Source organism: Macaca fascicularis, chromosome 19 (genome assembly GCF_037993035.2).
Source record: "Macaca fascicularis isolate 582-1 chromosome 19, T2T-MFA8v1.1".
NCBI lineage: Eukaryota > Metazoa > Chordata > Mammalia > Primates > Cercopithecidae > Macaca > Macaca fascicularis.
The window spans coordinates 2,738,657-2,759,890 of NC_088393.1; the positions used below are offsets into that span (position 1 = coordinate 2,738,657).

Genomic DNA, 21,234 nt, shown 5'->3' on the forward strand with positions numbered 1-21,234 from the left:
GCCAAGTTCCAGGCAGCAGCCCTGGGACGCCCTGACAGGGCCGGGCCAAGCCGGGCCGGGCAGGGCGGAGGTCTCCGTTGCCTAGCAACCGGGGCTGCGGCCTGTGGGCGGAGCCTGTACCGTCGCCGGGACACGGGGCGGGGCCTCAGCGGGAGCTGGCCGAGGAGCCGGCACGGGCCATTGGCGCATGCGTAGGGCGCGGCCTCGAGGCGGGGCCCACCTAGCGGCGGAGTCTCCTAAGGGGCGGATCGTGGGCGGGGCCTGGAGGCGGAACCGGCGCCGTCAGTAGTCCGCTGAGGACGGAGGCGGGGCTGGGCCCGGGAGGGGGTGGGGCCTGCGCCGGTGGGGCGGGCGGGGTAGGAGGCGCGGCCTAGTGCCCGAGTGGGGGCCGTTGGTTGGTGCGCGGCTGAGAGGTGTGGCGCGAGCAGCGCCGTTGGTTGGCCGGCGGCGGGCCGGGACGGGCATGGCCCTGCTGCTGTGCCTGGTGGGCGTGACGGCGGCGCTGGCCCACGGCTGTCTGCACTGCCACAGCAAGTTCTCCGAGAAGTTCTCCTTCTACCGCCACCATGTGAACCTCAAGTCCTGGTGGGTGGGCGACATCCCCGTGTCGGGGGCGCTGCTCACCGACTGGAGCGACGACACGATGAAGGAGCTGCACCTGGCCATCCCCGCCGAGATCAGTGAGTGCCGGAGCCCAGCCCAGTCCCGACTACCCCCCAGCGAGACCCCCGGGCAGGCCGGTCACCTGGCTGCTTCTCCTGCCCGCAGCCCGGGAGAAGCTGGACCAAGTGGCGACAGCAGTGTACCAGAGAATGGATCAGCTGTACCAGGGGAAGATGTACTTCCCGGGTAAGGAGCGCGAAACCGAGGCGGGGCCCGCCCACCCCAGGACACCCCGCCCACCGCCTGAGCCTGACCTTCTCCTGCCTGGACTCCTCAGGGTATTTCCCCAACGAGCTGCGCAACATCTTCCGGGAGCAGGTGCACCTCATCCAGAACGCCATCATTGAAAGTGAGCAAATAAGGCTTCAGGGGAGGGAGGTGTTGACCAGAGCCTCGGAGACCCACGGGGCTTGGCTGAGGCTGGAGCGATGTGAACAGGGCACCTGGCACCGGGCAGCTGGGGAGGAGGGCAGCTCCCCAGGGAGGGACCCAGCCCAGCCCCTGAAGGATCAATGCCATCACCCCGCGGGACCTTCCCTAAGTAGCCCCCAGAGGCGCTGGGAGCATTGCCACACCCTCCCCTGAAGTTTGCTCCATCCCACGCTGGGGGTCACCTTGGGGACCCCTTCCCTCCGGGCCATGGACACACATACATGAAAACCACGCGAGCCTGGGCCCCAGTGTCGAGGGACAGGCCCCGAGGCTTTGACGGATTGGGAGGAGGCAGGACTGGGGACAAGGCTGGGCCTGGTAAGACGGCGCTGTCCTGCCTTCCCACAGGTCGCCTCGACTGTCAGCGCCACTGTGGTAAGCGAGGCTCTGTCCAGGCTGAGGAGCGCGCTGGCGGCAGCTTGGGGCCCTGGAGGCCGAGGGGAGCCCTGGCAGCTGTCGTGTGTTTCAGGCATCTTCCAGTACGAGACCATCTCCTGCAACAACTGCACAGACTCGCACGTCGCCTGCTTTGGCTATAACTGCGAGTAGGGCTCAGGCATCACACCCACCCGTGCCAGGGCCCTGCTGTCCCTGGGGTCCCAGGCTCTCCTTGGAGGGGGTTCCCCACCTTCCACCTGGCCCTCGTCATCGGGGTAGGGTGGGTCCGGGGGTTCAGGGGCACACCACTTCCAAGCCCATGTCCCATAGGTCCTCGGAGCAGTGGGAGTCAGCTGTCCAGGGCCTGCTGAACTACATGTGAGTGGGGTCTTGGGGCAGCAGCAAGCTCACCTGGGCCTGGGAGGGAACACTGGCCGTGGCCACTCGGCCTCCTGAGTCCAAACCCACTGTCCTTGTAGAAATAACTGGCACAAGTAAGTCCCCTCCTCAAACTGACACAGGCAGTGCGCATGTGTGAGCACCTCGTGGGTGAGTATGTGTGGGGCACAGGCTGGCTCCCTCAGCTCCCATGTCCAACCCAGCTCTGCGCAGGAGGTGGCTACAGTCCCTTTCACCCTCAAAGGTCTCTGACCCTTAGCTGGAGGGGGGCATCCTGCTTAAAGGGTCCCCATAGGGTCTGGTTCCACCCCTGCCCCAGGTCTGTGGTCAGAGCCTGGGAGGGTTCCCTGTGATGGTTAGGGGTGCCCCATGGAGGAGCTGACTGCCCCATATTGCCTTTCAGACAGGACGTGAGCATGAGGTAAGGCTGCCTTGACCTGGCCTTCAGGGGAAGGGAGTAAAGGAAGGGGGGGGACTGGGGGTCCTCTAGGTCAGTGGGGGCACCGCAGGTGGGGCTCTCCCTATACCTGGGACACCTGCTGGATGTCACCTCTGCAACCACACCCATGTGGTGGTTTCATGAACAAACTACGCTCCTCCTCCTTCTCCTGGCCTGGGACACACAGAGCCACCCCAGCCTTGTGAGTGACCTAGAGAAGGGAGGCCTCGGGAGAAGGGGTGCTCCTAAGCACTGCGTGCCGCGGCCCCCACACCATTCTGAAATCCCAGGCACGCGGGTGTCGTAGATGTGGCCACACATAGGACCACACATCCCAGCGGGGAGGAGAGGCCTGGGCCCCCCCAGCAAAGACCCCCAGGGAGGGAGGCAGGGGGTGGGGGACATGGAGAGCTGAGGCAGCCTCATCTCCCCACAGCCTGGTATCGCCGGCCTTCAGGTGTCTGGAGCCCCCACACCTGGCCAACCTGACCTTGGAAGATGCTGCTGAGTGTCTCAAGCAGCACTGACAGCAGCCGGGCCTGCCCCAGCGCAACGTGGGGCCAGGACTCAGCTGGACAGCCCCCGCCTGTCCCTCTGGAGCTGGGCTGCTGCTGCCTCAGGACCCCCCCTCCAACCCCAGACAGAGCCTGAGCTGGCCAGGGCCGGGAGGGCGGGAGGGAGGGAGCGGGGGTGGGCCGTGTACAGCGTCAGCACCTGGGCAGGTCTACGGAGCTGTGAGACGTGATGATTAAAATCCCTGATGTTTCTCTTTGCAGAAGAGTTCTTGTCGGAGCAGGGGGAAGCCCCTGGGGGCTGGAGGTGGGCTTCTGGGGAGGCCTAAAAGTCCCAGACAGAGCAGGGCAGGTCCTGGCCTCAGGTCCGCAGCCATGGGGGACCGACTTGGAGCCAAACTCACAGGGCCTCAGGGAGTGTCCCCGGACTCCTAGATGTGGGGCCGTGGCCCACCTGAGCACACACAGGTAGGCTCGCACAAGCCCACAGAGCGCCTGGGTTCTTCCACCCAAAGCGAGGCCACAGTATGGTCGAGACCAGGGCCAGTGCTAGTGCGTTTAGGTGTTGTGGTCACATCAGACCCGAGCCAAGGAACGCAGGAACTGTGGCTGTCTCATCTCTGTGGCAGCAACAGGTGTGGCATGATGGCCAGAGCCGGGGCCACGACTGCCTGACCTTGGCTGACCGGTCCTGAGACACAGGAGGGAGGGACTCGTGTTCCATCTGTGCAGTGGTGCCGCTCCAAGTCCCATTCTCACTCGGGCGACCTCAGCCCGGTGGTCTCCTCGCTTCTGCCGGTCTCCTCACTTCCTCGAGTGTCCCTTTGCTCCGGCGTTGGGGCGGCTGCAGGACACTGTCGAGAACAGCCCTGCGCACACTGACGCTGCCAGCACGGGCCCCGCGCACTGTTCCGCGGCCGCCTCAGGCTTCCGTCACGGGAGGGGCGCATGGGTACATTCGCTGTCAGGAACGGCGTGTGGGAAGGTGGCCGAGCGCCTCCCAGGCTCTGTGGGACATGGAGCCACACGCGTGTCGGGGGAGAACGTGGTAGTGGCCACTGAGGACAGCGTCCGGAGTGGTGGCGCCGGGTCCTGGCTGTGAAAGATGCTTCCTTCGAGGCCGGCGAGCGTATTTAACAGGAAAGAGGCTTGCGGCAGGTGCTTTCAAGGCACTGTTTTCTATAAAGGACGCTGGTGTGGGCCGCGGCTGGGGTCCCGTCTGTGCTGCTCTGCGCCCCCTGCCACCAAATGCCTGCCACCACGGCCGCGTCTTGGGTTAGAGTTGGCAGGGGCTTCACTGACCCAGCGTCACCTTGCTCGAGGCTCCCATCTTCAAGGTGTAAGGCTGGTGTAAAGGAGGCAAATTCACCCAGGGGCGGGGTGGCTGCTCTTCCGCAGTTCTCAATTCTGGATCTGTCCCTGCCCTGAGGGGCTCCTGCGGAACGGGAGGGAGAGTGGGCACCTGCTCCCCTGCACAGCCCTGGGGGGAGATGCTGGGAACCAAGGCCTCCACGGGGTGGGGGATTCCCTGGCCTGTGCCTGCCCGAGCCCCAGGCCAGCATGGTGCTGGGGACGGAGGCCATCTCCCAAGGGCCCGTGAGCTGAGGCGCAGAGGCTCCAACCCTGCAGCGCCGCATGACCAGGTCAGGCAGAAGGCCCCATGTGGAAATGCCTGTTTTACAACTTTATTGGATCATCTTGACACAAAATCATGACAGCAGCGTGATATGTCTTTCTTCTTTATACGGGAATGTCGATAGCAAATAAATTCTTATGTAACACATCATATAATTTCAAATCCTAGAATCACTGCACGGGATTCTGTAATAGATTACATGCTAAAGTGACAGTTTTCATCAAAAGGAAAAGATAAAATGTCATTATCTCTGAGGAAGGGTCAGTCCTGTGCCCACGCTGGCCACGGGGATTGAGCGGAGTCCCCTTGCCCTGCCTGGTGGGGGCTCTCCCAGGTCCTGCCCAAGGGCACTGGGCACACTCCTTCAACACAGGAGAACAGCCCGGGTCGGGTGCTTCCAGGCCCTGCCCGGGCCTTCCTAACAGTGCTGGGAAGGACGTGGGGAAACCTTGGTGCGCACAGTGGCAAGCAGGGGACACGACCACACACCCCCACCCCAAACCTAAGCTCGTCGAGCTGCACTTCTGCTGACCAGGAAAAATGGTGGCAGAGGCCTCATCCCGCCCGGTCCATGGTTCTCACGGCATCCTCTCTTCGGCGTCCCTGGTCCCTCCCTGCCCACAGCCTGGCTGGTGCGTGGCCTGGGATCCCAGGGCCCAGCCACCAGCCCACGAGCACACTGACGATGGACAACGCCCGGCAAAACCGCTTTCCCACTGTGGGTCCTGGGACAGAAAACCTTGGCAACAGCGGCCCTTCCTTGCCCTACCCCGGACGCCACTGTCAGGACCTTTGGGACAAAAGCAGGTGACCCCAGAGGAAGCCACGTCAGCCCCGCCCTGTCCACCAAGTGCCCCTCATGTGGTGCCCGTTGGGCCCTGGCCCAGGACAGGAGCCCCTGAAGCCACATTCAAGGACTCGGCCTCCAGCGCGGGGCAGGCACAGGCCAGGTGGGGGGGGCCCTTGCTGGTCTGGGGACGTGAAGGGGACTTCCTGCCAAAGAGAGTGGGAAGAGTCACAGTAAAAAAGGACGGTCGGATAATTCAACGCAACGTACGACCTCGGACGTCTACACGGCGGGCGACAACAAGGAGTTAATTAAATTAACACTCAGGCTTGCGTACAGTACACACGACCGAGGAGAGGCGAGACACGTCAGGGCTGCGGTCCCCGGGTGGGCGGGGCTCGCAGGCAGCTCTCAACACTTGGCCAGCGTCGCCTTCATCTCTTCTAACAAGTTGCTCAGCAGCGTGGAGTCACTGCACTTCCCATCGACCGAGACAGAGTTCTCCCCCTGTGTAAGGAAAAACATTGGTATTTTTAAAAGTGTGTGCAGAGGCCAGGCATGGTGGCTCACACCTGTAATCCCAGCATTTTGGGAGGCCAAGGTGGGTGGATCACCTGAGGTCAGGAGTTGGAAACCAGCCTGGTCAATACGGTGAAACCCTGTCCCTACTAAAAATACAAAAAACAGACCAGGCGCGGTGGCTCACGCCTGTAATCCCAGCACTTGGAGAGGCCGAGGCAGACAGATCACGAGGTCAGGAGATCGAGACCATACTGGCTAACACAGTGAAACCCCGTCTATACTAAAAATACAAAAAAAATTAGCTGGGCGAGGTGGCAGGCTCCTGAAGTCCCAGCTACTCGGGAGGCTGAGGCAGGAGAATGGCGTGAACCCAGGAGGTGGAGCTTGCAGTGAGCTGAGATCGCACCACTGCACTCCAGCCTGGCGGAGTCTCACTCTGTCTCAAAAAAAAAAAAAAAAAAATTCGACAGGCATGGTGGCAGATGCCTATAACCCCAGCTACTTGGGAGGCCGAAGCAGGAGATTTGCTTGAACTTGAACCCAGGGGGTGGAGGTTGCATGTGAGCTGAGGTTGTTCCACCACACTCCAGCCTGGGTAACAAGAGCAAACCTCTGTCTCAAAAATAAATAAATAAAAGTACATGCAGGTCAGGCCGGGTGGCTCATGCCTGTGGTCCCAGCTATGCAGGAGGCTGAGGCGGGAGGATCCTATGCAGAGCGGGGCTGGGGTGGGAGGATCCTATGCTGGGGGCTGGGGCGGGAGGATCCTATGCGGGGGGCTGAGGTGGGAGGATCCTATGTGGGGGCGCTGGGGCGGGAGGATCCTATGCAGGGGGAGCTGGGGTGGGAGGATCCTATGTGGGAGGCTGAGGCGGGAGGATTCTATGCAGAGGGGGGCTGGGGTGGGAGGATCCTATGTGGGAGGCTGAGGCGGGAGGATTCTATGTGGGGGAGCTGAGGTGGGAGGATCCTATGTGGGGGGACTGAGGCGGGAGGATCCTATGCGGGGGGACTGAGGCAGGAGGATCCTATGTGAGAGGCTGCGGCAGGAGGATCCTATGCGGGGGAGCTGAGGCGGGAGGATCCTATGCGGGGGGACTGAGGCGGGAGGATCCGATGTGGGGGAGCTGAGGCGGGAGGCTCCTATGCGGGGGGACTGAGGCGGGAGGATCCTATGCGGGGGGAGCTGAGGCGGGAGGATCCTATGCGGGGGGGCTGAGGCGGGAGGATCCTATGCGGGGGAGCTGAGGCGGGAGGATCCTATGCAGGGGAGCTGAGGCGGGAGGATCCGATGCGGGGGAGCTGAGGCGGGAGGATCCTATGCGGTGGGACTGAGGTGGGAGGATCCGATGCGGGGGAGCTGAGGCGGGAGGATCCTATGCGGGGGGACTGAGGCGGGAGGATCCTATGCGGGGGGACTGAGGCGGGAGGATCCTATGCGGGGGGACTGAGGCGGGAGGATCCTATGCGGGGGGGGCTGAGGTGGGAGGATCCGATGCGGGGGAGCTGAGGCGGGAGGATCCTATGCGGGGGGGCTGAGGTGGGAGGATCCTATGTGGGGGGACTGAGGCGGGAGGATCTGATGCGGGGGAGCTGAGGCGGGAGGATCCTATGCGGGGGGACTGAGGCGGGAGGATCCTATGCGGTGGGACTGAGGCGGGAGGATCCTATGTGGTGGGACTGAGGCGGGAGGATCCTATGCGGGGGGACTGAGGCGGGAGGATCCTATGCGGGGGGACTGAGGCGGGAGGATCCGATGCGGGGGAGCTGAGGCGGGAGGATCCTATGCGGGGGGGCTGAGGTGGGAGGATCCTATGTGGGGGGACTGAGGCGGGAGGATCCGATGCGGGGGAGCTGAGGCGGGAGGATCCTATGCGGGGGGACTGAGGTGGGAGGATCCTATGTGGGGGGACTGAGGCGGGAGGATCTGATGCGGGGGAGCTGAGGCGGGAGGATCCTATGCGGGGGGACTGAGGCGGGAGGATCTGATGCGGGGGAGCTGAGGCGGGAGGATCCTATGCAGGAGGCTGAGGCAGGAGGATCCTATGTGGGAGAATGAGGCAGGAGCATCACTTGAGCCCAGGAGGTTGAAGCTACAGTGAGCCGTGTTTGCACCACTGCACTCCAGCCTGGGCAATAGAGCGAGATCCTACCTCAAAAACATTAAAAAAAAAAAAAAAACCACCCACTATGTGCAAATACTGCCTCACAGCTATATGTGCTGACCTTTTAATTTTGCGAATTTGCTAATTATTAAAACACAAAACGGGAAGGGCTCGGGTGAGGGAGTGGCCCATGGCACCCGGGTGTCCCATGGGAGGGGCTCCGGCCTACACAGAAGTGGGAGCCGACACCTGAGGGCCCCGAGGCAGCCAGAGGCAGCTGGGGACAAAGACCAGAATCCGAAAAGCTCCTGAGCTGGCAGTGAGTTGAGCAGTCTGTCCTTCCGCCCTCCTGCCACTGGGCCCCCGAAGCGACTGTGGAAGAAGCCAGTGGAGTGGGGTAACCAGAGCCCCAGCGAGGGAGGTGCATGGGAAAGCAGCGGCTCAGGATCTGCTGGGCCCGCCCCTCGCCACGGAGCCCGCCCCAAAGAGCAGCCCAAACACTGAGTCCAGAGGCCGCAGCCGGGTCCCGCCAGGCCAGGGACAAGAGGCAGCACTGAGAGGACAGAGACTGGGCAGGTGGCAGTGCACTTGGGGCCACGGTCCCCAGAAGGCAGGAGGCACCTGCAGCTGAGACCTGACCACCCACGTCCTCTACAGAATGGAACAAGGCCCAGAAGCTCACAAGACTCCAAGGAAAAACCAGGAGAATCCACTCATACGGAGAGGCCCTTGGCAGACCCCAGTGCCAAGACCCCAGCCCCAGGGCACCAATGCCAAGGCACTAATGGCAAGGCTGTTGGTAGACCCCAATGCCAAGATCACATCACCCAGATGCCAACACCAAGGCACCAATGCCAAGGCCATCGGCAGACACCAACACCAAGGCACCAACACCCAGACCCTAATGCTGAGGCACCAATGCCCAGACCCCAGCACCAAGACCCCAACACCAAGGCTGTGAGCAAACACCAATGCCAAGACACCAACACCCAGACCCCAACACCCAGACCCCAACGCCCAGACCCCAACGCCGAGACCCCAACGCCGAGACCCCAACGCCGAGACCCCAACGCCCAGACCCCAACGCCGAGACCCCAACGCCGAGACCCCAACGCCGAGACCCCAACGCCCAGACCCCAACACCGAGACCCCACCGGCCAGACCCCAATGCCCAGACCCCACCGGCCAGACCCCAATGCCCAGACCCCACCGGCCAAACTCCAATGCCGAGGCACCAACGCCCAGACCCCAATGTCCAGACCCCAACACCGAGACCCCAACGCCCAGACCCCAACGCCCAGACCCCAACACCAAGACCCCAACGCCCAGACCCCAATGCCCAGACCCCAACGCCCAGACCCCAACACCGAGACCCCACCGGCCAGACCCCAATGCCGAGGCACCAATGCCCAGACCCCAATGCCCAGACCCCAATGTCCAGACCCCAATGTCTAGACCCCAATGTCCAGACCCCAATGCCGAGGCACCAATGCCAAGGCCACTGGCAGAAACCAACATCAAGACCCCAACCCACAGACCCCAACACCAAGGCCACCGGCACACCAAGGCGGATGGATACTAGGACTCTCTGACACAAGTTTTCTTTTTCTCTTTTTTGGAGTCTCACTCTGTTGCCCAGGCTAGAGTGCAGTGGCACAATCAGGGCTCACCACAGCCTTGAACTCCTGGGCTCAAGAGATCCTCCCACCCCAGCCTCCCGAGTAGCAGGGACTAGAGGCTTGCTGTACTAATTTCTTAGTACTGGCTAATTTTTAAATTTTTTGTAGTCCTGGGGTCTTGCCACGTTCTCAGGCTGGTCTCGACCTCCAGGGCTCAAGCAATCCTCCTGCCTCAGCCTCCCGAGTAGCAGGGACCACAGTCACATGCCACCATGCCCAGCTGGCCTAAGCTTTAAAGTAGCTCTTAGAAAACACTCCAACAGATCACCAGGGCATCAGCAAAGACATGGAAGATACAAGAAGAGCCCAGTGGGAATTTCAGACCCGAAAAACAGACCCTCCCTGTGTGGGCTCAACAGCAGAACAGCCAGGACAAGGCAGAGTGGTGAGCTTGGCAGGAGAGCAACAACCATGAACCCATCTGAACACAGCCTCGGGTCATGAAGGGCAGCAGCCCAGGCTGGGGAGGAAGAGCGCAACACCCAAAAAGCAGCAAAACAAATCAGCTCCCAGACGCCTCACGCCCATCAGAATGGCTGCTGTCAGCCGGGCGCAGTGGCTCATGCCTCTAATACCAGCACTTTGGGAGGCTGAGGCAGGCGGATCAGGAGTTCGAGACTAGCCTGACTAACATGGTGAAACCCCGGAAACCCTGTGTCTACTAAAAATACAAAAAAATTAGCCAGGCGAGGTGGTGCGTGCCTGTAATCCCAGCTACTTGGGAGGCTGAGACAGGAGAATCGCTTGAACCCGGGAGGAGCTTGCAGTGAGCTGAGATCGCGCCACTGCACTCCAGCCTGGGTGACAGAGCAAGACTCTATCTCAAAGGAAAAAAAAAGAATGGCTGCTGTCAGCATAACAATGACAGGTGAAGAAATGGGGCCTCCTGCCTGGCGGCAGATGGGATACACGGTGCAGCGCTGGGGAAGACAGTCTGGCAGCTCCTCAAAACCTCAAAACCTCAAACATGGAATCACCACAGGACCCAGCAATCACACTCCTGGGTGTATATTCAAAACAAATGGGCTCACTCCTGCAATGCCAGCACTTTGGGAGGCCGAGGCAGGCGGATCACCTGAGGTTAGGAGTTCCAGACCAGCCTGGCCAACCTGGCAAAACCCCGTCTCCACTAAAAATACAAAAATTAGTCAGGCAAGGTGACGCACACCTGTAATCCCAGCTATTCAGGAGGCTGAGGCAGGAGAATCGCGTGAACCCGGGAGGCGGAGGTTGTGGTGAGCCCTTGGCTCCACTGCACCCCAGCTTGGCCAACAGAGTAAGACTCTATTTCCAAAACAAATACAAAAACAAAAACTAAAACACAAAAACAAAAGTACTGAAGGCAGGGACTCAAACAGTTATTTGTTTAACAACAATGTTGACAGCAGCACAATTCACAACAGCCAGAAGGTGGGAGCAGCAATGGATGAGGGGACACACAGCACGGTCCACCCGCACAAGAGAATACGATTCTGCCCTGAAAACGAAGGGAATCCTGACAGGCTGCGATGTGGATGCACCTTGAGGACATGAGGTGGAATAAGAGTAGCCAGACACAGAAGGACACATCCCGTGTGGTTCCACTCCTAGGCGGTCCCTAGAGTCATCAGATTCACCAAGACACAAAGTAGGATACGGGGTGCCAGGGGCTGGGGAGGTGACGGGGAGTGAGTGTTTCATGGAAGGCCGTGAACCAGGAGAAAACTGGAACGTTAGGAATGAAAAGAACATCAATGGCAGGTCGGATGCAGTGGCTCACGCCTGTAATCCCAGCACTTTGGGAGGCCGAGGCAGGTGGATCATGAGGTCAGGAGATGGAGACCATCCTGGCTAACATGGTGAAACCCTGTCTCTACTAAAAATACAAAAAACTAGCCGGGCGTGGTGGCGGCGCCTGTGGTCCCAGCTACTTGGGAGGCTGAGGCAGGAGAATGGCGTGAACCCGGGTGGTGGAGCTTGCAGTGAGCCGAGATCGCGCCCCTGCACTCCAGCCTGGGCGACAGAGCAAGACTCCGTCTCAAATAAATAAATAAATAAATAAAAGTATGTATGCACGATCCCTGGACACCCACACATAAAAATACAAAGCAAGGGTATCAAAACCACAACAGACCTCTAGGAACTGAGGAATGCTGAGTAATGAACATGAGGAAGAAGGCGGAGAAGCGAAAGAAACACGTGCAAACTGGAAATCCTCAGTATGCTCCCAAAGGGCACTGGAACCAAACCAGACATCAAAAAAAATTGGTTCTTTGAAAAGTGCAATAAAATGGACAAACCTCTACCCAGGAGAACCAGGAAAAAAGAGACACAAACCGTGACCATCAGAACAGAAAGTGACCCAGGATCATCACAAAGAGCAGTGAAAAGAAACGGAGCAGCAAGACCGCGGCGCGCACCGCTCCGCACATCAGCTCAGTGACCCTGATGATTCCTTACGCTTGTTCTCTGAAAAGTACAAACTACCAAACTCACCCAAGATGAGCGATAACTTGGGGATTCCTATAACTGTTAACACAAAAAACTGCGGTTGTAGCTAAAAGCCTGCAGAAAAGGAACTCCCCAGGCCCAATGGTTTTCTGATGAATTCTGTACACACATTTCTTTCGAAGGAAAAAATGCCACTCATCACACAGTCTGTCCCAAAACAGAGAGGACACACTCTCCTGCGTGTCTGATGAGGTCACTGGATGACAAAACCAAAGGCGGTACCAGAAAAGAAAACTAAAGACCCAACTCCTCATATACACACACGAAAGCCCTCAACAAAACAGTCACACACTGAGTTTGGCAGTCGACACACTGCGAAGACAACCACCCTGCAATACTCAGGAGAGGGAGGCCTGGAGCGGAGCGGGCGAGGAGTCATTCTGGAAGCTCAGCAGTGAGAGGTGGAGAGTCCGACCCCAGGACCTTGGCTGCCTTGTGCACAGGGGTGGGGTGGGGGGCAGGAGTGCAGTGGGAGTGGGGGCCCCCGGAGCCATGTGTCAGCCTGGGGTGAGCAGCACAGCAGGAGGCGGAAGCCCCGTCTTGCTGAGGGAAAGTCTGCGCTACTGAGTGGGGCTGGCACAGGTGAGGGGCTCACGGCTGTGGTGCTGCCATCACTGTCCTTGAGCCCTCAAAGTCCCAAGGCTCACCCCTGGGGATGAAGGCCTGGGCATGGCCCCAGGAGAGGTGGGAGCCAGGGTGTGTGCCGTGACCTAAGGCTCACCTTTTTCACCAGGAGGCAGACGTGGTGGCCCTGGATGGAGCGGCTGTACATGGAGGCGCAGGAGTCCACTCGCTCCACAACTGCAACAGAGCGGGCGGCGTCAGGCCCCCGCACACCGCATGGTTGCAGCCCCACCCCCAGAGCAGGGGCCACCTTCCTGGGCTGCCCTTGGCCACAGCTTCAGGTCTGCAGGAGCAGGGTGTGGCCCTGGGAAGCCTGGGGTGTGGGGAATGCAGCCCCCGCACCAGCTTCCAGGCCTCGGGGCCACCAGTTACCCGGGATCCCAAAGGGTGGGAGTTTGGGTGCGAGGGCCACAGACCCGGCTCCAAAAGGAAGGGACAGCCGCCGCGCGTGTGAAAGCCCCTCACTCTCCTTACCAGAAAAATGGTGGTGAAAACAGATCTTTGCCAGAAGGTTCTGGAAGGACATCCGAATGCCATCGACTTTGACTGAGCTCATGCTCAAGTCCCCAGACTCCAGCAACTTGGCAAAGGTGTCACTGTGGGAGGGACAGGGAGGCTGACTCCGGTGGGGCCGGGTTCCTCAGGCTCCCTGGCACAGAAGCCGACAAAACCTGCCACACATGCCACCTCCTGCCTGTCTGGGCCGGGAGGTCTCGGGGGTCCTGGAAGATGTGGCTTATTTTCATGTGTGGAAGCCCTCACACCCAGAAACTGATAATGACTTGTCTTTAAAGAGGTCACAGAGGTGCCTGAAGTCATGGGGTGGGCCCTCCTCTGACAAGGACGGATGTCCTGTAGGAAAGGACTAGCGGGACAGGCTAGGACGCAGGCACACAGAGGACAGCCTGCAACGACTCGGGGGGCAGGCAGTGCCGCACGCCAAGCCGTGCTGAGGAGAGGCCTCAGGAGCAGCCCGTGCTGCTGGCTCCCTGATCTCACTCCTCCAGCCTCCAGGACTGCCAGGAGCCAGAGCCTCTCTGGGTGACGCTGCCAGGCCTGTGGCTTCAACTACGCGGCCCCAGCTGGTGCAGACACCAGGCAGCCTGACCTGCACCAGCCACGAGCCAGGCCTCCAAATCTGTCTCTAAAGTCCTGCCCAGAAGCCTCAGTCTCCAGGGCACAGGTGTCTGTAAGGTCGAGGGAGGCGGAGGGGTGCGGGAGGCGGAGGGGTGCAGGAGGTGGGCGTGGCCGGGCCCCACCTGTAGCAGGGTGTGGTGGTCAGGTAGGAGCTGCAGCTGAAGTGCAGCCGGAAGTCCAGCTTCTCGTGGGTTGCGCCCTCGTCATTCTGCAGTGGAGGGAAGGTGGTGCAGCTGAGTGGGGAGTGAGGCCCAGGTCAGAGCTCCGGGCTCCCCAGGCAGGTGGCCCACTTCCCCTAGGGACACCTGGACACCCACTGGAATGAGGCAGGAGGAGCCCCAGCCTGCAGAGTCGGCTCCCTGACGCCGAGTGGAGCCCCGCATACCTTGGCAATGAAGGACAGGGTTCCCTTGAGCTTCTGCGCCATGACGATGCTCTGGATGGTGAACACATACTGGGCTTCGTTGGAGACGCCTGGCGGGGAAGAGGGGGAGTGGGGCCTGAGACGCAGCTGGGGCTCAGCATGGGCGGGGCCCCCGGGTCTGTCCTTAGCCCCAACTCCTCGATGGCTGATTAGGAATCTGAGCTCAGCCCCCAAGGGAGCACCAGGGGACAGGAGCAGAAACAAGAGGCTAGTGGAGTCCCCAGTTTGGCCTGGACCTGGTCCCATCCCTGTTTCAGAGGACAGACTCGGCCACTGGAGCCGTGGAACCCAGGAAGGCCCCAGCCCCCAGCCCAGCCCTTGGGGCTCTAGCCAGGTCTATCCGAGGCCATCACACTTCTCAGAGAGCTGCAGTGAGACCCCGACACTGAGGAGGCACTGAGGTGCAGCCTGGGGACCAAGGGAACGTGAGGAGGAAGCAACAAGAACCAGTGGATCCGGGCAGCCACCAGCTGCCACCGTGCTCCCACAATCCCCAGGAGAGGCCGTGAGTGGGGCAGGGCTCACCCGGGGGCAGCTGGAAAGGCACGGGGACACCATCATGGACGGAGGAGCCCTGCGGCCGGGCCATCCTGGCATTGAGTGAGTCCAGCACGCTGAGCTCCATGCCCTTGAGGATGCTGCTGCTCCGGTTCTCCAGCACGATGGCCACGGTGACCTGACTGTCCTCCTGCAGACTGCCCCGGATGTCACAGGTCTGCAGGGCATGGCCAATGTAAGCAGGGCAGGCACAGCTGCCTGTCTCTCAGTGACCACAGAGGCAGCACGGGTCCCACGGGCACAGGCAGGCACGGGGGGAGGCGACCCCCAGCTGCGGCCAGGCGCCTCCTGTGGCTGCTCTTTGAGTGCATGGCGGGGGCCTCCTGCCAGCTCAGGGCATGTCTCTAACCTTACCCAAGCCAGAGGCGCTGCCCAAGCAATGCCCTGCCAGGGATCACAGGCCCTGGGTACACCAACATCTGGGAGCTGTGGGGGCTGCCCCGGTTCTGTGCAATCCCATGCCAAAGAGCAAGGGCTGGCCCACCCTGCCCCGGGGAGCAGCTCACCATTTTAACATAGGAATTTTCAGCGAGGAGGGAGTAGCTGGACTCAGGCTGGAAAGAGAAAAGGCCCATCAGCCTCGGGGGCCTCGAGCTCCGTCCTAACGAAGACTCCAGTGCAGCCCAATACCCTAGGTCAAATGCCACGACTCCAAGAACGCTTGGGGTGAGGGGCTTCAAAGGGGCCTGCGAGGGATGCCCGTCTCCCACACAGCCCACCGCGGGGGTGCCGAATGTGGGGCTGCAGGCCAGGGCCAGGTCCCTGCTCCCGCCAGGCTCAGCTTCTTCAAGAATCTGCTGTTCTCTCCCGCATGGAGGCCGCAGGAGTGGGGAGCAGCCCGCAGCCCGCCAGGAACCCTGGCACGGGGCGGGGGCGCTGAAGTACCCCTCACCGGGAGCGGCTCCTCCTCTGCTGCGCCGTTCTGCACCGGCTCCCCCGCCGCCTCCGCCTCCTCGCTGCCCAGGGGCTGCTTCTTGGACTTCTTCTTGCCTTTGGTGCGCTCCTCCTTCTCCTTCTTGTGCTTCTTCTTCTTATGCTTGGGAGATTTCTGGAGCAGGAGGAGGGTCAGGTTCAGTTCCCAAGCTGCTCCAGCGCGCCCCCCTCACAATGCGAGGTCGGGGCCACAGGCTGGGCTGCTCAGGCTGAGGGGCCCACGTGTCTGGGTGGGATGGCAGGACCAGCCACGCCTCAGGCCTACCGGGATGAGCTCAGGCCAGACCCAGCCCAGCAGAGGCTGGGGCCATCCCTGGCTGGCGGCAGGCGGCAAGCGCCAAAGCAGCTCAGGGAACAGTCCCTGCCGACCAGGGAGCCATGGATGGTCAACCGGTGAGGACGCCGCGCTTGACGCAGCAACCCCACACCCACGCACACACCCGAGAGGGCACACACACGTCCACGCACACTGCACAAATGTTCGAAGCAGCACACTGTGTGGCCACAAAGTGGAAGCGGCCCAAGTGGCTATCAACAGACGAGTGGGCCGGCACAGCGTGGCCCGTCCGTGGAGGAACGGGGTCAGCAGAGGGCGGCCTGTCCACGCACCAGAACATGACCCAGCCATGAACAGGAACCAGGCTCTGACCCAAGCCATAGTGTGGATGCACCTTGAGGACATCACACTCAGTGACACGCCACACACAAAAGACCACACAGTGTATGACCCCATTTCTGTGAAATGTCCAGGACACACTGATCCACAGAGACAGGAAGGATGCGTGGGTGCCAGGGCTGGGAAGGGAATGGGGAGTAACGGCTGGTGGGAATGGAGTTTCTTTAGAGGTGATGGAAAGTTCCGGAACTAGGCCGGGCGCGGTGGCTCAAGCCTGTAATCCCAGCACTTTGGGAGGCCGAGACGGGCGGATCACGAGGTCAGGAGATCGACACCATCCTGGCTAACACGGCGAAACCCCATCTCTACTAAAAAAATAATACAAAAAACTAGCCGGGCGAGGTGGCGGGTGCCTGTAGTCCCAGCTACTCGGGAGGCTGAGGCAGGAGAATGGCGTGAACCCGGGAGGCGGAGCTTGCAGTGAGCTGAGATCCGGCCACTGCACTCCAGCCTGGGCGACAGAGCGAGACTCCGTCTCAAAAAAAAAAAAAAAAAAGGAAAGTTCCGGAACTAGACAGAGGTGATGATGGTTGCACAACGCTGTATATATACGGAAAACCACCGTATACATATTTTAAATGAACAAACTCTATTAGACTTATGAACCATGTGTGAATAAGGAGATTATTAAAAAAACAAAAGACCACAACCACAACAAAAGGCCCGTGAGAAGTCCGATGCAAAGGCGAGAGCAGGGCTGCTCTGGGATCTGGGTGGCGGAAGCTGTCCGGCCCCACATTGGGATGCTGGGGCGCATGCAGCCCTCCACAGCCACTGGGGAGTGACAGCCTCACCTTGTCCTGGTCTTGCCCCTCAGCGTTGTCCTCCTCGTCCTGCGCCTCCGTCTTGGCGTCCTCACACTCGTCCTTCGGGGTAGTGACAGCGTTCACACTGAGCTCCTCCTGCAGGGAGCCAGGGCTCAGGGCTCATGCTGGGCAATGAGGGGCCCCACTCCACTTCACTCCAGGCAGCCTCCATGCCGCACACCCTCAGCTCACCCTCACCCCTGCCTGAGAGGCCACAGTGCCCTCTGAGTGACAGGGAGCCTGTGGGCGCAGAGGCCCTGGCCATCCTCCCCTTCCCCTGGCCCCTGCTTGGCCCACTGGTACGTGGGAGCACGACCCCGGCCCCACTCAGTGCTGCGAGAGTGACTGCGAGAGCACAGGGCCTCAGGAGACCCCAGGGCTCTTCCCTGAGTGCCAGGTATGACCTCTGGAGACACGAAGGCCGGCAGTGGCCAGCTGCCGGTCTCTTACCGTGGATGGAGCAGGGGCGGGGGCGGGGGCAGGTGGTGGGGTGGTGGACAGCCAGAAGTCCAGGTCCTCGGCCTGAAACCACAAGACAGGCTGTCAGCAAACGCCGTGCATGGTCCTGGGAAGAGGCGCCGGGGACAGCAGGGGACAGCAGGGACCAGCTGCCCTTGCTGCCCCCAGGGCCCTGGACCAGCTGGGCCTTGCAGAGCCTGGGAATCCAGGAGCTGATGGTGATGTCCTCAGCCAGCCCTGCTGGCTCTGGCTTTCGCTGCCAGAAGAGGGCCAGGGACATATCTGTGGGTGGACATGCGCCATTCCAGTGGTCAGAAGGCCCCTGGCGGCCCGTATGTCTGCCTGGGCCCCTGACGTGGGTGTGCACGGCCCCAGGCCTGCGAACGTGCGCTCCTCTGAACCCATTTCTTCCTCTCTGTGAACATGTGCACACAGACGCTGCAGAGACAGTCCTGGAGCTGTACACCAGGGGCATCTGGACCACACTGAGCTCTGACCACGGCTCCCCAACACAGGTGAGGACACGGCTCACCTGTCGGATTGTCGGCTCCTCCTCAGTCTCCCCTGACGCAAGCGCACAGCCAACTCCCCTCGGAAGCCACGCGTCCTCCCTCCGCCAGGGCACAGGGCGAGGCGGCTGGCGCTCGCTGCCTCAGACTCACAGCCATTTCCCCTGAGCTCACTGCTGTCCCCAGGCTGTCTGGGAGTTCAGGGCAAGAGAGGGGAATGGAGAAGGATGCTACCCTGGGCACTAGCTTTACCTTCTTCTCCTTCTGCTTCTTCTTCTCCTTGTCTCTCTCTTTCTCTTTGTGCTTTTTCTCTTTCTTCTTGGGTTTCTTGCTCTTCTTTTCTACCACGGGAACGTCCTTCTCGGGGGATTTTGAGGTCTCGGCGTTTCTGTGTTTCTGAATAGGCAGCTTCTCGCTGTCGGCTAAGGGCCTGGAAAGGGGAATGACCGGGTCGCACATCAGCACCACTGGCCACCCCCCAGGACCACCAGTACATGCTGTGTCCAAGCATGTGGCAGCGCGGGACCTGCTCCTCCAGCCCCTGGCCCCAGCCATGGTCCGACGTGGATCTGCCCAACACAGCCTGCTGCAGGCTCTCACGGGAGAGTCTGTCGAGGCATGGGGACCTTCTGAGCACCCCAGGCCTGGAGACTTCAGAGCCCACACTTAGGGTCTTGGTTGGGAGGGCCAACCAAAAGCAGTGCAGTGAGGACATGGTCTGGGGAAGGCCCGCCTGCACCCCGTCCCAGCCTGTCCACCCTGCAGAGCCCAGCCCCGCCCGGGAGGACGAGAGGAAGGGAAGCAACCACCTGTGGCCTCCAGCCTCATCCTGAACCCCTGTGCACTCACTTATCCAGGTCAATGTCCAGAGCCCTGTAGGGATCATTGGGGTCTTTGTCATCCTCGTCGCTGGGCAGAGCGTTCTGACAGGAAGAGGTGAACACCATCAGTGGAACCCGCGCCCGTGGCCTGGTGGAACCCCATGTATCTCGGACGCAATGGGACTGCCTGAGACAGTCATGGTCATGGCCACGCCCACACAGGCCACACGCACATGTGGGCAGTGACATGGCTCCACCAGAGGCTCCGTTCAGCATCCAGGCACCAAGGGCGGCTGGGCCCCAGGACGCAGCCAACCTGCATCTGCCTCTGAAGCTGCTGGCCCCGGGGTGGGTGCGTGGGGACGTGCGCTCAAGGACAGAGGCGCCTCTCCTCCTAGGCTCTCTGGGGCAGGGCCTCATCCTGGCCACCAAGGAAGACCACGGGGAGATGCCGCTGTGCATGGCCCCAGGACACACACGTGCGGACAGACAGACATCCCCGGGCCGGGCCCTCCAGCAAGGCTGACCTCAGGCATCTCCTCCGTGACAATGTCCACCTGCTGGGCAGGGGCAATGTCCTCGTCGCTCTCCGTGGGCAGCGAGCTGTGGCGGCGCTTGCCCTTCTTCTCCTTCTCCTTCCTCTTTTTCCTCCTCTTGTCCTTCTCCAGCTTCTGCCGGTGCCGCCGCTCCTCCTCCAGCTTCACGTACTGGTCCGACATGGGCAGCCCTGGGGGCCGGCAGCGGGCAGGCACTCAGCACCGGGTCCCAGGGGCTCAAGGGGAGGGCAGCAGGAGCGGCCTACAGCCCATGTGACAAATGTGGCGCTGACACATGGGAGACACTTGCCTGGAACCTTCAACGGGACGGAGAGGTCGATCTGCACCACGGGAATGTGTTCCACGCCCGGGGCGTCCTGGTACCGCTGCGAAAGCAACATCCAGGTGTTACTGGCGCACTGAGGGGTGACACACGGGCAGGACAAGCCTCAGGGACACAGGGGGCGTGACACAGCACTGACATCCTCAGGAGCCAGGGGTCCTGCCAGGGCTCTGGGCCACGAGGAGCACTGTGAGCATCTGGAGAAACCGACTCTTTTTTTTTTTTTTTTTGAGACGGAGTCTCGCTGTGTCGCCCAGGCTGGAGTGCAGTGGCCGGATCTCAGCTCACTGCAAGCTCTGCCTCCCGGGTTTTTACGCCATTCTCCTGCCTCAGCCTCCCGAGTAGCCGGGACTACAGGCGCCCACCACCTCGCCCGGCTAGTTTTTTGTATTTTTTAGTAGAGACGGGGTTTCACCGTGTTAGCCAGGATGGTCTCGAACTCCTGACCTCGTGATCCGCCCGTCTCGGCCTCCCAAAGTGCTGGGATTACAGGCTTGAGCCACCGCGCCCGGCCGGAACCGACTTTAAAGACAGTGAGGGCTGGAAAGCTCGTCACGCGAGTGACCCTGCAGGCCTACTGCACAGGGAGTAGCAAATCCTCATCCACTTTTTCTACCTGAATATTCTGTTTTCTCCTCAAATGAGAAAAGTAATGCGGCTTCAAGCCCAGAGTGAGGCAGCAGGTTGCCCACGACCGTGAGGTCAGGGCTGGACATCAGCTGGGCTGCCGTGCACACGGAACAGGCCCCTGGCTGGAGGCTCAAACGAATGGGGCCCACAGGGAGGCACCCGCCCCTCAAAGGCTCCGCACAGTCACTGTGTGGCCCCAGCTCCACTCCCAGGATCTTCCAGAAGGAACCTGAAACTCAGAAGGACGCCACAGGGCATGGGTGGTGAGGGTAGAGGGTGCTGAGGGACAGGCAGCCGGGGACGGGCCTCACCTTCTGTGGCGACGGCGAGCTCTTGATGTAGAAGGGGTTGTTGGCCTGCTCCTGCTTCCGGGCCTCTCGGCGCTGCGGGACACGACTTGGCATGAGCTCAAGCGAGCGGGCAGGATACCTCTCTATGGACGTCCACTACCAGCCACCCAACCAGGGAAGGCTGGATCTTTGGCTATTTTCACTACTGAGCTTTTACTAACAGGGAAACCAAGGCCCGCAATTGGGAAGAGCGCATATTGGAGAAAAGGAATCGCTAACCCTCCGGGAGGCAGGGACACACATGCCTCCACTGCCAGGGTCAGGACCAGGACCCACGGAGGCCGCTGACCTGCCTGGGCTACCCAGCTACTGATGAGCAGCTCAGACGGGCTGGGGCTGCTGAGCTCGGGACAGGGTCTCCTGATTGCCAGGGCTGCCTGAAAGCA

General features: G+C 61.1%; 2 protein-coding genes across 11 annotated transcripts in view; one reads left to right on the forward strand and one right to left on the reverse strand.

Moving 5' to 3' along the window:
• Positions 1–432: 432 nt before the first annotated feature.
• On the forward strand, positions 433–3,086 carry IZUMO4 (IZUMO family member 4). Of its 6 annotated transcripts, none has more exons than XR_006694182.3 (10): positions 433–680; positions 769–849; positions 941–1,012; positions 1,444–1,470; positions 1,565–1,640; positions 1,804–1,851; positions 1,953–2,022; positions 2,276–2,293; positions 2,499–2,513; positions 2,748–2,851. XR_006694182.3 is itself a non-coding variant. In XM_045378457.3 (10 exons), exons 1-10 carry the CDS (start codon positions 464–466, stop codon positions 2,836–2,838), a joined length of 660 nt encoding a protein of 219 aa, XP_045234392.1. In that variant the 5' UTR covers positions 433–463; the 3' UTR covers positions 2,839–3,086. The 6 variants fall into 6 exon arrangements, 4 of the variants coding, with proteins under 4 accessions (XP_045234392.1, XP_073881386.1, XP_065391469.1 ...); XM_045378457.3 differs by having other exon boundaries at positions 1,953–1,967; positions 2,748–3,086; XM_074025285.1 differs by having other exon boundaries at positions 1,953–1,967; positions 2,460–2,513; positions 2,748–3,080.
• A 1,406-nt stretch (positions 3,087–4,492) lies between these two features.
• The window catches only part of AP3D1 (adaptor related protein complex 3 subunit delta 1), a 58,211-nt gene continuing 41,469 nt past the window's right edge, over positions 4,493–21,234 (reverse strand). For 2 of the 5 annotated variants that reach the window (XM_005587451.5, XM_074025283.1), the window contains exons 18-32: positions 20,810–20,881; positions 19,836–19,911; positions 19,517–19,716; positions 19,018–19,091; positions 18,421–18,598; positions 17,651–17,722; positions 17,189–17,296; positions 15,678–15,833; positions 15,292–15,339; positions 14,753–14,942; positions 14,189–14,277; positions 13,926–14,011; positions 13,141–13,262; positions 12,764–12,843; positions 4,493–5,753 (exon numbers count right to left, since the gene is read on the reverse strand). In XM_005587451.5, coding sequence (XP_005587508.4) covers positions 5,658–5,753; positions 12,764–12,843; positions 13,141–13,262; positions 13,926–14,011; positions 14,189–14,277; positions 14,753–14,942; positions 15,292–15,339; positions 15,678–15,833; positions 17,189–17,296; positions 17,651–17,722; positions 18,421–18,598; positions 19,018–19,091; positions 19,517–19,716; positions 19,836–19,911; positions 20,810–20,881 — 1,647 coding nt within the window. In that variant the 3' untranslated portion in view covers positions 4,493–5,657. Of the gene's footprint in view, positions 5,754–12,763; positions 12,844–13,140; positions 13,263–13,925; positions 14,037–14,188; positions 14,278–14,752; positions 14,943–15,291; positions 15,340–15,670; positions 15,834–17,188; positions 17,297–17,650; positions 17,723–18,420; positions 18,599–19,017; positions 19,092–19,516; positions 19,717–19,835; positions 20,081–20,391; positions 20,882–21,234 lie in introns of all 5 variants that reach the window. The other 3 variants (XR_012428208.1, XR_012428209.1, XR_012428210.1) reach the window with 3 other exon arrangements.

Bases quoted from the DNA above. Each gene is read 5' to 3' on its own strand.
- IZUMO4 (XM_074025285.1), top strand. From the start codon at position 464: ATGGCCCTGCTGCTGTGCCTGGTGGGCGTGACGGCGGCGCTGGCCCAC. The intron at 850-940 runs GTAAGGAGCGCG...TGGACTCCTCAG, and splicing joins GGGGAAGATGTACTTCCCGG to GGTATTTCCCCAACGAGCTG. The intron at 1,471-1,564 runs GTAAGCGAGGCT...CGTGTGTTTCAG, and splicing joins CGACTGTCAGCGCCACTGTG to GCATCTTCCAGTACGAGACC.